This window comes from Protobothrops mucrosquamatus, unplaced genomic scaffold (assembly GCF_001527695.2).
Source record: "Protobothrops mucrosquamatus isolate PMUCROS unplaced genomic scaffold, P.Mucros_1.0 scaffold4542, whole genome shotgun sequence".
Taxonomy (NCBI): Eukaryota; Metazoa; Chordata; class Lepidosauria; order Squamata; family Viperidae; genus Protobothrops; species Protobothrops mucrosquamatus.
Genome location: NW_015390447.1, coordinates 936 through 14,957, shown reverse-complemented (window position 1 = coordinate 14,957; position 14,022 = coordinate 936). Strand labels below are relative to the sequence as shown.

General features: G+C 49.9%; 1 protein-coding gene across 1 annotated transcript in view; it reads right to left on the bottom strand.

Annotated features, from left to right (window-relative positions):
* PRSS56 (serine protease 56) overlaps nt 1-2,275 on the bottom strand; it is a gene marked incomplete at its 3' end in the record, with an annotated part of 20,372 nt that extends 18,097 nt beyond the window's left edge. Inside the window, exons 1-2 of the mRNA XM_029286683.1 lie at nt 2,155-2,275; nt 174-335 (exon numbers count right to left, since the gene is read on the bottom strand). Coding sequence (XP_029142516.1) covers nt 174-335; nt 2,155-2,275 — 283 coding nt within the window. The remainder of the gene's footprint in view (nt 1-173; nt 336-2,154) is intronic.
* Between the last annotated feature and the right edge of the window lie 11,747 nt (nt 2,276-14,022).

Genomic DNA, 14,022 nt, shown 5'->3' with positions numbered 1-14,022 from the left:
GAGGGAGAGAGGGAGGAAGGAAAAAAGGAAGGGAGGGAGAAAAATGAAAGGAAAGAAAGAAGGGAGGGAGGGTGGGGTGGAGGGACAGAGGAAAGAAGGAAGGGAGGAAAGGAAATTACAGGAAAGAAATAAATGAAGGAGGGAGGGAGGGAGGGAGGAAGGACTCCGCTTACGGGTGCAGGGTCTGCTCCGATCCCTGCAGTCGCCCGAGAGGCAGGATCCGCACCGCTTGCACTCCTGCAGACGCCGGCCGTGTTCTGACAGCGCCTCCTCCAGGGAAAGCAGGGCGGCCTTCAGGGCGGCTTCAAGCACCAGGGTGCCCCGGCTGGACAGTGCTGGGGGAGAGGTGGACAAAGCAACAACGCCTGCTGTGGGACCAGCTTCCCTGCCCATCGGCTCAAAGCGGGAAACATCCGACCGCAGGGGAATCGCCATACTTGGCAGCTTTAAGACTTGTGGACTTCGACTCCCAGAATTCCCCAGCCAGGACTGACCTCGCCTCAAGGACAGCTGGGGGACGCTGGTCCCGAAGCTGCTCTAAAGGGGCAGCCTGGATTGGCCTCAGTGAGGACTAGAAGTCTGCAGGCTGCTCTTACCTCAGAAGGCATTGTAATGGGTCAAGGGGAAAAGTCCCTTGCTGAAGTGGGAGCTGCATGGATTTACATTAATGAGGACTACAATGCTGCCCGCTGCTCTTACTTTGCAAGATGCTGGCAGGCAGGGGGAATTCATTGGTGGTGGTGGTGGTGGTGGAAACCATACAGATCGGCCTCAATGAGGACTAGAAGGCTGCCAGCCGCTCTTATCATGCAAGATGCTGGCAGGCAGGGGGAGGAGCTCCTGGGGGGTGGAAAGCATGGATCAGCTTCAATAAAGACTACAAGGCTGCTCTTATCTCGCAAGATACTGATGGGCAGGGAGGGAAGAGCCCCTTGGGGGAGATCTGCATGAGGACTAGAAGGTTGCTGTCCTCTCCTACCTTGCTAGAGGCTAAAGGGCAGGGTGAAGAGCTCCTTGCCAGGAAGGAAACCCCACAGATCGGCCTCAATGAGGACTAGAAGGCTACTGGCCGCTCTTACCTCCCAAGACAGGGGGAAGACTCCTTGCCGGAGAGGGAGCCTTTCGGATCGGCCTCAGTGAGGACTAGAAGGCTGCCAAACCACATGGATCGACCTCCCTGAGGACCTCCCTGAGGACTAGAAGGCTGCCGGCTGCTTTTACCTCGCAGACAGGGGGAAGACTCCTTGCCTGGGAGGGAGCCTTGCAGGTCGGCCTCAGTGAGGACTAGAAGGCTGCCAAGCCACATGGATCAACCTCCATGAGGACTAGAAGGCTGCCGGCCACTCTTACCTCGCAAGACAGGGGGAAGACTCCTTGCCGGGGAGGGTTGGCCTCCCTGAGGACTAGAAGGCTGAAGATAGGGGGAAGACTCCTTGCTCCTCGGGGAGGGAGCCTTGCGGGTCGACCTCCCTGCGGACTAGAAGGCTGCCGGCCGCTCTTACCTCCCAAGACAGGGGGAAGACTCCTTGCCGGGGAGGGAGCCTTGCAGGTCGGCCTCAGTGAGGACTAGAAGGCTGCCGAGCCACATGGATCGGCCTCCCTGAGGACTAGAAAGCTGCTGGCTGCTCTTACCTCCCAAGACAGGGGGAAGACACCTTGCCGGGGAGGGAGCCTTGCGGGCCGGCCTCAGTGAGGACTAGAAGGCTGCCAAACCACATGGATCGACCTCCCTGCGGACTAGAAGGCTGCCGGCCGCTCTTACCTCCCAAGACAGGGGGAAGACTCGTTGCCGGGGAGGGAGCCTTGCGAATTGGCCTCAGTGAGGACTAGAAGGCTGCCGAGCCACATGGGTTGGCCTCCCTGAGGACTAGAAAGCTGCCGGCCGCTCTTACCTCCCAAGACAGGGGGAAGACTCCTTGCCGGGGAGGGAGCCTTGCGGGTCCGGCCTCAGTGAGGACTAGAAGGCTGCCGAGCCACATGGATCGGCCTCCCTGTGGACTAGAAAGCTGCCGGCCGCTCTTACCTCCCAAGACAGGGGGAAGACTCCTTGCCGGGGAGGGAGCCTTGCGGGTCCGGCCTCCGTGAGGACTAGAAGGCTGCCGAGCCACATGGGTCGGCCTCCCCGAGGACTAGAAGGCCGCCGGCCGCTCTTACCTCGCAAGGCGCTGGCCGGCAGGGGGAAGAGCTCCTTGGCGGGGGCAGCCGCGGGGGCCGGATCCGCCCGGCGGGGGAGCCCCATCAGCAGCACCAGCAGCAGCACCGGGGGGGGCTCCATGTCCCGCGTGGGCAGAAGGAGCGTCGCTGGGCCTTCCTCGCGCGGGGCGATCGGAGGAGCCTCGGAGCGGCTGCATATATACCGACCCGCGGGGGCACCTGTTCCCGGGGCCGCGCTCGGAGGGGCCGGGGGGGGGGCGCGCTTCATTAGGCCGCCCTGGAAGGGAGCCGGGCGCTGCCCTCCGCTGAATGGGGCCATTGTGCTCGGGTCCCCCCGGGGCTGCGGGCCCATCAAAGGCGCCACCAGATCAGAGGCGGCCGCCGCCCTTGATCGTTTCCAACGGGGACAGCTGCCCCGGAGGAAAGCGGGGGGTGGGGGGGTGGCAGCCTCCGGGGGTCCCGGGGGGGGGCGTCTTCCCAAGCCGGGAAGGGGGTGAAACGGGTTCACACGACCGCTCGACCCGCTTGGTAATAAAAGAGCCGGCCTCCGTCTCGGCGCGCCAGACTCAAGGGGGGGGGCGTTTGTTCTGCCCCCTTTATTGGGGTGTGTGTATGGGGGGTGGTGGTCGTGAACCCCGGAAAACAGAGGATTCCAGGAAGAGGGTCGAGGCGGTGTCCGGACTTTGGGATCCTGGTGAAGAGATGCCTTCCCACCACCGGTCCGAACTGGGTCAAAGGACTTTGGTTCTCCCGCTTTCCGGGTTCCCAGGAAATCTGAAGCCAGATCAGACGACAGCCTGCTAGCCAATGCATTCACACAACATGCTCATTAGCCTGTGTTAGGTTTGTTTTTTTTTAGAGAGTTTGCTGAGTTGTGTTTGAATAATATCTCTGGTCTTACTAAGGCTTTATAAAGCAGCCCTAAGACTTCACCTGATCTTCTGATCCTATCCTTCGGTTAATGCAAGCTAGGATTTTGCGTTGGCTTTTTTGGGCGGCTGCCCCACACTGCCAGCTCATGCAGGGAGTCCTCGACTTTCAGCAGTTCGTTTAGTGACCGTTCTAAGTTACAAGGGCACTGCAAAAAGGGACTTATCGTTTGTCACAGTTATGGCCGTTGCAGCATCCCAAGGTCACGTGATCAAAATGGAATGGAACGGATTGGAACAGAATGGAATGGAATAGAATGCAGAATAAAATGGAATAGAATAGAATGGAATGGAATGCAGAATAGAATAGAATGGAATGGAATGGAATGCAGAATAAAATGGAATAGAATAGAATGGAATGGAACGCAGAATAGAATAGAATGGAATGGAATGGAATGGAATGGAATGCAGAATAAAATGGAATAGAATAGACTAGAATGGAATGGAATGGAATAGAATAGAATAGAATAGAATAGAATAGAATAGAATAGAATAGAATAGAATAGAATAGAATAGAATAGGAGCTGGAAGGGACCTTGGAGGTCTTCTAGTCCAGCCCCCTGCTCAAGCAGGAGAGCCTATACCATTCCAGACAAGTGGCTGTCCAGGTTCTTCTTAAAAACCTCCAGTGATGAAGCATCCACAACTTCTGGTGGCAAGCTGTTCCACTGGCTAATTGCCTTCACTGTTAGAAAGTTTCTCCTTAATTCTCCTTAATGTTTCTCTCCTTGATCAGTTTCCATCCATGGTTTCTTGTCCTGCCTTCTGGTGCTTTGGAAAATAACTCCAATCAATCAATCAATCAATCAGAATAGAGCTGGAAGGCACCTTGCAAGTTTTCCAGTCCGACCCCCTGTTCAAGCAGGGGACCCTATGCAATTTCAGACAAACAGGGCTGTCCAGTCTCTTCTTAAAAACCTCCAGTGATGAAGCACCTACAACTTCTGGTGGCAAGCTGTTCCACTGGTTGATTGTCCTCACTGTTAGGTCATTTCTGCTTACTGGTAGTTTTAAGTTGCTTCTCTTCTTGATTAGTTTCCAACCGTTGTTCCTTATCTTGTCTTTTGGTACTTTGGAAAATAAATTGACCCCCTCCTCTTCTTTGGGGCAGCCCCTCAAACACTGGAAGACTGCCATCATGCCCCCCCTAGTCCTTCTTTTCTCCAGATTACAGGTAATCCTCGACTTACGACGAAAACTGAGCCCGGCATTTATGTTGCTACGTGAGAAATTTGTTAGGTCAGTTTTCTCCTATTTTACGACTTTTCTTGCCACCTGTTGTGAAGGGAATCAAGTTGTCAAGTTGGCAACAAGGTTGTTTTAAGTGAATCTGGCTCCCCCGTAGACTTTGGTGGTGGCAAAAAAGGGGGAATCCCACGACCCCGGGACGCCGCGACCGTCATAAATATGAGTCACTTGTCAAACGTCTGAATGTTGATCGCGTGACCCTGCGGATGCCGCAACGGGCGTAAAGGGTGAAAAACAGGCTACAGGTCCCTTGTTTCCCGTGCCGCGGTGACTTTGAACGGTCGCTAAACGAACGGGTTGTAAGTCGAGGACAGCCTGTGCTGGATAATAACTTGGTAACAATCGAGAGTCCTTTGATAAATCGGGTCAGAGGTGTTGTGTGAACGCCGCTAACTCTCTGCCTTTGGGAAAAAGGGGTCCCCGCCCCTCGGCCGTTGCTCGGCGCCGGGAGGGGGGGGGACATGTGCATGCGTGTGACAGAGAGAACAGAGAAGAGGCGGCTGCTTTTAATCTTCGCCTTTGTCCCCACGCTAGTGCCAGCTATTCGGAGCCCCCCCCCCTTGCTGCCCCCCCCCCCAGCGCTCCTTGCAATTACAGCCTTTTGATCCACCGGAGAAGCGGCTATTGTCAACCACACTCCATGCGACAATTAAGGGGTCTGGGAGAGAAGGGACAATTTGCAGCAGGAAGGGAGACGACCTGCCCCCTCCCCATCCCCCAGCCCCCCCCCAGCTCTGCCACTTCGGAAGGGGAGACACTCAGCAAGCCGCGTTTCCCTCCCTCTCCCACGCCTCCGAAGGTTCCTGCAGACATCTCCAAGCAAGCGCATCTGAAACAGAGCTTGCTGGAAAGGGGGAATTGGGGAGGGGGAAAAGGGGGGTCCGAAGGGCAGCGACCATTTGCTGGGGTTTGGCAAAGTGTGGGCTGCAGAGCGGGATTGAGGCTCCACCCTCAAGATTTTAGAGAGAAGCAGCTCTCCTCTATCTCCTCTCTTCCCTTTCTCTCCTCTCTCCTCTCTCTTCTCTCTCTCTCTTTCTCTTCTCTCTTTCTCTCTTTCTCTTCTCTCTTTCTTCCCTTTCTCTCCTCTCTCTTCTCTCTCTCCTCTCTCTTCTCTTTCTCTCCTCTCATTCTTCACTCTCCTCTCTTCTCCCTCCCCTCTCCTCTTTCTCTCCTTTCTTCTCTCTTCTCTCTCTTCTCTCTTCTTTCTCTCCTCTTTCTCTCTCTCTTCTCTCTTCTCTTTCCCTCCTTTCTCCTCTCTCTCCTCTCTTCCCTTTCTCTCCTCTCCCTTTTCTCTCCTCTCATTCTTCACTCTTCTCTCTCCTTTCTCCTCTCTTCTCTTTATCTTATCTATTTCTCTCTTCTCTCTCCTCTCCCTCCTTTCTCTCTCCTCTTTCTCTCCTCTCATTCTTCACTCCTCTCTCTCCTCTCTCTTCTCTTTCTCTCTTCTCTCTTCTCTTTCTCTCATCTCATTCTTCACTCTCTTCTCTCCCCCTCTCCCCTCTTTCTTCACTCTCCTTTCTTCTCTCTTCTATCTCTCTCTTCTCTCCTCTCTCTCTCCTCCCTCTTTTCTTTCTTCCCTCTCTTCCCTTCTCTCTCTTCTCTCTCCTCTTTCTCTCCCCTTTCTTCACTCTCCTCTCTCTACTCTATCTCATCTCTCTTCTCTTTCCCTCCTCTCTTCTCTCCGTTCTCTTCTCTCTCTCTGTCTCCTTTCTCTCTCTCCTCTCTCTCCTTTTTCTCTCTCTCTCCTCTCTCTCTCTCTCTCTCTCTTCCCTGCAATAGCCCATTCAGCTTATCTCAAGTGAGAACACAGTTTTGAGTTGATGGAAAGCATTAGACTGCTGAGTCCGGCTCCAGATTACAAAATTGAAGAATTCCCCACCCGGGAAGCAAAAAAAAGAAAAAGAGCATTAAGCCGCTCTTAAGCCTATAATGGGAGCCGTTGCCGCCTCCAATCAAATCAGGATAGGGAGGCAGAGGCGCCTTGCTTGGGAAAATGGCTAGGATGAGCAGCAGCAAGACGTTGCTAAAAATTGTCATTTTAATGCAAATCTGGTTTGTCTGCTGGCTCCTAGGGACCAACGGGATCTCCTTTCTGGGTTGTTTCCGTTACATAGGGTCCCTTTTGGGGACACCTGAGCACGATTTGAACCTTAATCTTAATCTAAGGAATAAATTGACCCTCACAGATGTCCTGTAGGTCAGGGCTCCTCAACCTTGGCAACTTGAAGACTTGTGGACTTCAATTCCCAGAATTCCTCAGCCAGCATGCCTGGCTGAGGAATTCTGGGAGTTGAAGTCCACAAGCAGGGGTCTTCAAACTGGGCCCTTTTATGACTTGTGGACTTCAACTCCCAGAATTCCTCAGCTAGTGTGCCTGGCTGAGGAATTCTAGGAGTTGAAGTCCACAAGTCATAAAAGGCACGCCTGGCTGAGGAATTCTGGGAGTTGAAGTCCACAAGCAGGGGTCCTCAACCTTGGCAACTTTAAGACTTGTGGACTTCAACTCCCAGAATTCCTCAGCCAGCAAAGCTATAGGTAGTCCTCAACTTACGACCACAATTAAGCTCAACATTTCCATTGCTAAGCAAGGCCTTTATTAAGTGAGCTGAGCCCTGTTGGACGACCTTTTCCCCACAGTCATTAAACGAATCATTGCCGTGGATAAGTGAGTCGTGCGATCATTAAGTGGGTCTGGCTTCCCCTGAGGACTTTGCCTGTCAGAAGATCACAAAAGGGGATCACACGATCCCCGGGATGCTGCGACCGTCATAAATATGAGTCATTGCCAAACGTCCGGATTTTGATCCTGTGACCATGGAGATGCAGCAGCTGCCAAAAAAGCCAACACAGTGCTAGGCTGCATTAACAGAAGGATAAAATCAAGATCACGTGACGTGTTAATTCCACTTTACAAGGCCTTGGTAAGGCCACACTTGGAATAGTGCATCCAGCTTTGGTCACCACGATGTAAAAAAGATGTTGAGACTTTAGAAAGAGTGCAGAGAAGAGCAACAAAGATGATCAGGGGGCTGGAGGCTAAAACATATAAGGAACGGTTGCTGGAATTGGGTATGTCTAGTTTAATGAAGAGAAGGACGAGGGGGGACAGGACAGCAGTGTTCCAACATCTCAGGGGCTGCCCCAAAGAAGAGGGAGTCAAGCTATTCTCCAAAGCGCCTAAAGGCAGGACAAGAAGCAATGGATGGAAACTAACCAAAGAGAGATGCAACCTAGAACTAAGGAGAAACTCCCTGACAGTTAGAACAATTAATCAGTGAAAAGACTTGCCCAACTAGGGAACATCATCAGTGCTAGTTCTGGTACTGAATCATCTGCAAGAAAACAACCAAGCTCAAAGAGTGCCGAGGACCTCTGAAAACCAACCCCAGCTATTGCATTGGGTAGAGGCAGCCCCCAGTTGTTGATTTGAGTTTCTGAACGCTTGGGCTGGGTTCACACGACTGGTTGAGCCAGTTCATTTCATGCTGATTAACTTGCCTAGGCCAGCTGTGCAAAGGATGTTTTGTTCTCCCAAGATGAGAGGAGAGAATTTATCACCTGCTTTGACCATCTTTTTAAAGCAGGGGTCTTCAAACCTGGCCCTTTTAGGACTTGTGAACTTCAACTCCCAGAATTCCTCAGCCAGGCATGCTGGCTGAGGAATTCTGGGAGTTGAAGTCCACATGTCCTAAAAGGGCCAAGTTTGAAGACCCCCTGCTTTAAAAGGATGTGCATTTTCGCGCTTCTGACTTCAGTGGGATCCCTGGCCTCACGGTTCACACGATGCCCATTAACCTGTTTGTGCAATCATGCCTTTTCTGGGTCAGCACACTATTGCGGTATGACCTGTGTGTTTGCGTGTGTGTGTGTGTGTATTTGCGTAATGGGTGCAAACAACACAGGGAGCCCTCGATTTGCAATCACGCGTTCAGTGACCGGAGTTAGAACAGCCCTGTAAAAAGTGACTTCTGACTGGTCCTGGGATTTACGACGGTCACGGCATCTCACTGGTCACGTGATAAAACTGACCAGCATGTGTTGACCATGGTTGCAGGGTGCCCAGATTATGTGAACAGCCAGCGTGCTGGCCGGGGAATTCTGGGAACTGAAGTCCCCAATTTTTAAACTTGGAAAAACATTGGATCATGGTGAGCAGGTGGGAACCATTCTAGGTCGTTCCTCTAGGTGGCGCTCTGACTCTGCCATATTCTGGAGAACATCCTATAGTATAAGATAGAGGAGTCTGCCCTATTGTGTAGCCCAAGATTTGCCTAAATCTCCATGGAGATTTTCAGTCATCCAGTTCATAGTTGCCCCAAAGGAGCTTTTTCAAGAGGCAACTGGACTTTCTTGTTTTTCCTTGAAGACGTTTCGCTTCTCATCCAAGAAGCTTCTTCCATTCAGTTTTTTTTTCTTTATGTGAATTCTTGGCAGAAGGAAGCAAGATGGCCTCCCTCTGATGCCTCAGAAGCCAGAGGGTGATCAGGGCCCTCAATGTCTTCCCCCAGGAAAGGGGGTCAGGCTGTGCAAGGGAGGCCTTTCCAGCCAGAGGGCTTCTCCTATCCTCCATCTTGCCTTTGCTGCCTCTCAGAGGGGCTGAGGAAACGGGAGCAGCTCCTCAGCCAGAGACATTGCTGAGGGGAAAATGGCGGGAAAAAGAAAGGCCTCTGGGGATGGCGGGCGACACGCAGCGTCTTTGCTCTCTGGGGGCCTCACTGGTCATCCAAGTAACCCTGGTGGCCTCTTAGCCTATTTTGTCTTTTACAAAAGGAGAGGAAGAAAAAAAGAAAAGAAAAATGTCCATGGAGATTCTCAGTCATCCAGGTCACGGTTGCCCCAAAGGAGCTTTTTCAAGAGGCAACTGGACTTTCTTGTTTTTCTTTGAAGGTGTTTCACTTCTCGTCCAAGAAGCTTCTTCCGTTCAGTTTTTTTTAAATGTGAATAGAGAATATAGCTTCTCCACTACATTATTCCTTAGTGGCTCAGCAGAAAAAGTAGCTTTTCATGATGGAAAGAGTATCTAGCAAATGCTAAGAAAAGACATTTTGGAAACCTTTGTCCTTTCATCCAGCTCTGCTTCCAGCAGTGCCTCGCTGTCTAATTTAACAGAAGAACACAATTGGAAGAGACCTTGGAGGTCTTCTAGTCCAACCCCATTTAAGCAGAAGACTCTAGTCCAGGGGTAGACAACCTGGGCTCTTTTATGACTCGTGGACTTCAACTCCCAGAATTCCTCAGCCAGCATGGGGGAACTATGGCCCCTTCATGACTCGTGGACTTCAACTCCCAGAATTCCTCAGCCAGCATGGGGGAACTACGGCCCCTTCATGACTCGTGGACTTCAACTCCCAGAATTCCTGACCCAGCATGGCTCAGCTTGGAAACCTCTCCCTTTCCCCTCAGCATGGCTGGCTCAGGAATTCTGGGAGTTGAAGTCCACGAGTCATGAAGGGGCCATAGTTCCCCCATGCTGGCTCAGGAATTCTGGGAGTTGAAGTCCACGAGTCATGAAGGGGCCATAGTTTCCCCCATGCTGGCTCAGGAATTCTGGGAGTTGAAGTCCACGAGTCATAAAAGAGCCCAGGTTGCCTACCCCTGCTCTATACCCTTTTCGACAAATGATTGTTCAGTCTCTTCTTAAAAGCCTCCAGTGATGGAGCACCCACAACTTCTGAAGGCAAGTTGTTCCACTGGGGGTTGATGGTTCTTACTGTTAGGAAGTGTCTGTGGAGATTCTCAGTCATCCAGGTCAAGGTTGTTCCAAAGGTGCTTTTTCCAGATGTAACTGGACTTTCTTGGGGTTTTTTTGAAGATGTTTCTCTTCAAATCCAAGAAGCTTCTTCCGTTCTGACTGGATGGAGCCTTCTTGGCAACTACAAGAACCATGTGCGCTTCAGCTGGAGATGCAGACAACACAGACTCATCCCCAACAGCCTGCGCCTGTCTTCAGCAGTGAAGGGACCCAGGGCAGAAAAAACATCCTGCAGCCAAGAAAGCTCCACAACCATTTGCACCACTCAGGTGACCCTGAGGACACAGATAAGCCTCCAAGTGGCCTCAACGACCCTCTAAAAGGAGGCAAATGACCAGCTGTCTGCAAGGATTATAAATCCTTCCATTCCCCACCATCCAGTCAGAGCTGAAAAAGCTTCCTTGCTTCTTTATATTCCTTGCAGATGGCTGGTCATTTGCATTCTTTCAGAGGGTTGTTGAAGCCACCTGGAGGCCTATGTCAAAATTGAAGAGCCCTGTCTCAACAGAGGGGAGGGATATGACCCCATCTATCTCCAGTCTACATCATAGTCCTTTCAGCGGTCCCAAGAAGGCTCCACACCCATCTGCACCACTCAGGTGACCCTTAGGACATAGATAAGCCTCCAGGTGGCCTCAACGACTCTCTAAAAGAAGGCAAATGACCAGCTGTCTGCAAGGAGTTATAATTCCTTCCATTTCCCCACCATCCAGTCAGAGCTGAAGAAGCTTCTGGGATGAGAAGCAAAACGTTTTCAAAGAAAAAACAAGACAGTCCAGTTTCCTCCTGAAAAAGCACCTTTGGGACCAACATTTGCCTGGTTCGCAGCCTGCAGGACTGCATCTCCCACAATCCTCTGTGGCAATTTCTACTATGGAATTCTGGGAGCTGCAGAGCTAGCAGGATAAATGGCAGTGTTTCTCAACCTCAGCAACTTTGAGGGGTGTGGACTTCAACTCCCAGAATCCCCCAGGCAAGCAGAGGGGAAGGTATCTTTGCATTTATGGTAATTCTGAACATTTAAAGGTTCTACCCTCAGCAATCAGAGCTTTGACCTGATCCATGGGAAATGGAATAGTTGGCACAGAACCTGGTGACTCAGAAAGGCTGGATTTGAGAATCTGCTGAAAAGGACATTTCTAACCCCGGATTGGAGAATGATGTAATTTCTGATTGGAGAGGAATGATCTAATACCTTAATTTTTTTTTAAAAAAATGGAATAAAATATTAGAAATAAAAATAAATAAAACGTAAAAATAATAGTAAGGGAAAGAAAAAGAAAGAAAGGGAAAGAAAGAAAAAGAAAGAAAGAAAGAAGGAAGGAAGGAAGGAAAGAAGAAAGAAAAAAAGAAAGAGGAAAGAGAAAAAAGGAAGGAAAAGAAAGAAGAGAAAAGAAAAAGAAGGAAGAAGAAGAAGAAAGAAAGAAAGAAAGAAGAAAAGAAAGAGGAAAGAAGAAAGAAAAGGAATGGAAAAAGAAAGGAAGAAAAAGAAAGGAAAGAAAAAAGGAGGAAGGAAAAGAAAGAAGAAAGAAAAAAGAAAGAAAGAAAGAAAGGAAAGAAGAAAGAAGGCAGGAAAGAAAATAAAGAGAAGAAGAAAGAAAGAAAAAGAAAGAAAGAAAGAAAGAAAAGAGGAAGAAAAAGAAAGAAAAGAGAAAAAAGGAGGAAGGAAAGGAAAGAGAAAAGAAAAAGGAGAAGAGAAAGAAGGAAAGGAAGGAAGGAAGGAAGGAAAGAAAGAAAAAAAGAAAGAAAGAAAGAAAGAAAGAAAGAAAGAAAGAAAGAAAGAGAAAGAAAGAAAGAAAGAAAGCTCAAAGGGCAGACTCGATGGGCCACTAGGGCTTTTTCTGCCTCAGTTTCCTATATTTCTATGAAGACAAAACATTGCCACAGTGGCTGGCAGACATTTCCCAAAGAACGCATTCACGCAACCCACTTAACCTGCTTACCAAATTAACTCATTTCCTGGGTTTCCCCAAAGAATTGAACCATCCACTGATCAAGCATTCAGTTCCTGGGAATAAGGAGAAAGGATTCACCGAGGCCACTCCTAACTGAGCTTAGCACGTGGGGCAAAACACAGCAGGGTCAATGTTTCACCCACATAATTCTCGGTATTGTTTGAAACCAACCAATCCTGTGTTTTTCCCCAGAGGGCTGGAAGAACAATCTCCCTTTTGGTAACTCCTGGTAATGCCATTCGACATGCTGTTTCAAATCTCTTTTCCAATCTTGATTTACGCAGCACATGATGATCCTCTGGCATCCAGCCTTTTTTATTAAAAGCAGCTCATAAAGAGGTCCAGCTGCCAACTGCAGAAGTGATGTCACTGCAACAGGAGGGCTTGGGGAAGTTAACCCTTGCCTGCCTAGGTAGCCCTTTGCACCTGCCTGCCTAAAGCAGAGAAAGCTACCAGATGTGGATGACAAAGCTCAAATAACCACAAGGTGGCATCAAAGAGGCACAGGACAATTGCCTTGGCTGCCATCTGGTGGTCATCAATAATCCTTCCTCCACCGAGGATATCATATAGCAGTGATGGCGAACCTTTTAAAGACAGAGTGCCCAAACTGCAACCTCAAACCCACTTATGCATCGTCGGGTGCCGGGTGGGTGTGGCCCATTGGCTGGGTGTGGTCAATTGGGGGGGGTGTGGCCCATTGGGGGGGCGTGGCTGCGGTGGTAACGCAGACTGGGTGGGACTAAAAAGTTCAATCAATCAATTCCAACTTTGCAAGGTCTTTCTCCCCCCCCCAAGAAGTTGAAATTGACTGATTGATTGAACCTTTTTTTTTTTTTGCACACACAAGCGGAGGCCTAAAGCAAAAAGGTTTTATAAAACCCAGCTGAAGGCCTAGGACTGGGGCGACGGCACGCGTGCCCACAGAGAGGGCTCTGAGTGCCGCTCTGGCACCCGTGCCATAGGTTCGCCACCACTGTCATATAGGGACATCCTGAACTTAGAACCACAATTGAACCAAACTTTGTGTTCCTAAGTATAACGATTGTTAGAGAGAAGAGAAGAGAAGAGAAGAGAAGAGAAGAGAAGAGAAGAGAAGAGAAGAGAAGAGAAGAGAAGAGAAGAGAAGAGAAGAGAAGAGAAGAGAAGAGATGCTGGAAGGGACCTTGGAGGTCTTCTAGTCCAGCCCCCTGCTCAAGCAGAAGAACCGTCCTATACCATAGTCCTTGACCTATGACTACAATTAGGCCTCCTTCCTCAAAGAGGAATCAACACGGCTCTTCCACACAACCAGCCAGAAGGGACACGAACATAACACAGAAGTGGCTGAACCAATAGCTTATAAGAACCCTGTCCACTTCCTCAGGTGAAACAATGTAAGGTTCTACATTTAGGCAAGAAAAACCAAATGCACAGATATAGTATAGGGGTTACCATGCTCAATAGTAGTAACTGTGAGAGGGACCTTGGAGTCCTAGTGGACAATCACTTAACTATGAGCCAGCCGTGTGCCGCAGCTGCCAAAAAAGCCAACACAGTGCTAGGCTGCATTAACAGAAGGATAGAATCAAGATCACGTGAAGTATTAATACCACTTTACAAGGCCTTGGTAAGGCCACACTTGGAATACTGCATCCAGTTTTGGTCACCACGATGTAAAAAAGATGCTGACACTCTAGAAAGAGTACAGAGAAGATCAAAAAAGATGATTAAGGGACTGGAGGCTAAAACATATGAAGAACAGTTGCTGGAATTGGGTATGTCTAGTTTAATGAAGAGAAGAACTAAGAGTGACATGATAGCCGTGTTCCAATATCTCAGGGGCTGCCCCAAATAAGAGGGAGTCAAGCTATTCTCCAAGGCGCCTGAAGGCAGGACAAGAAGTAACGGATGGGAACTAATCAAGGAGAGAAGCAACCTAGAACTAAGGAGGAATTTCCTGACCGTGAGAACAATTAACCAGTGGAACGACCTGCCTCCAGAA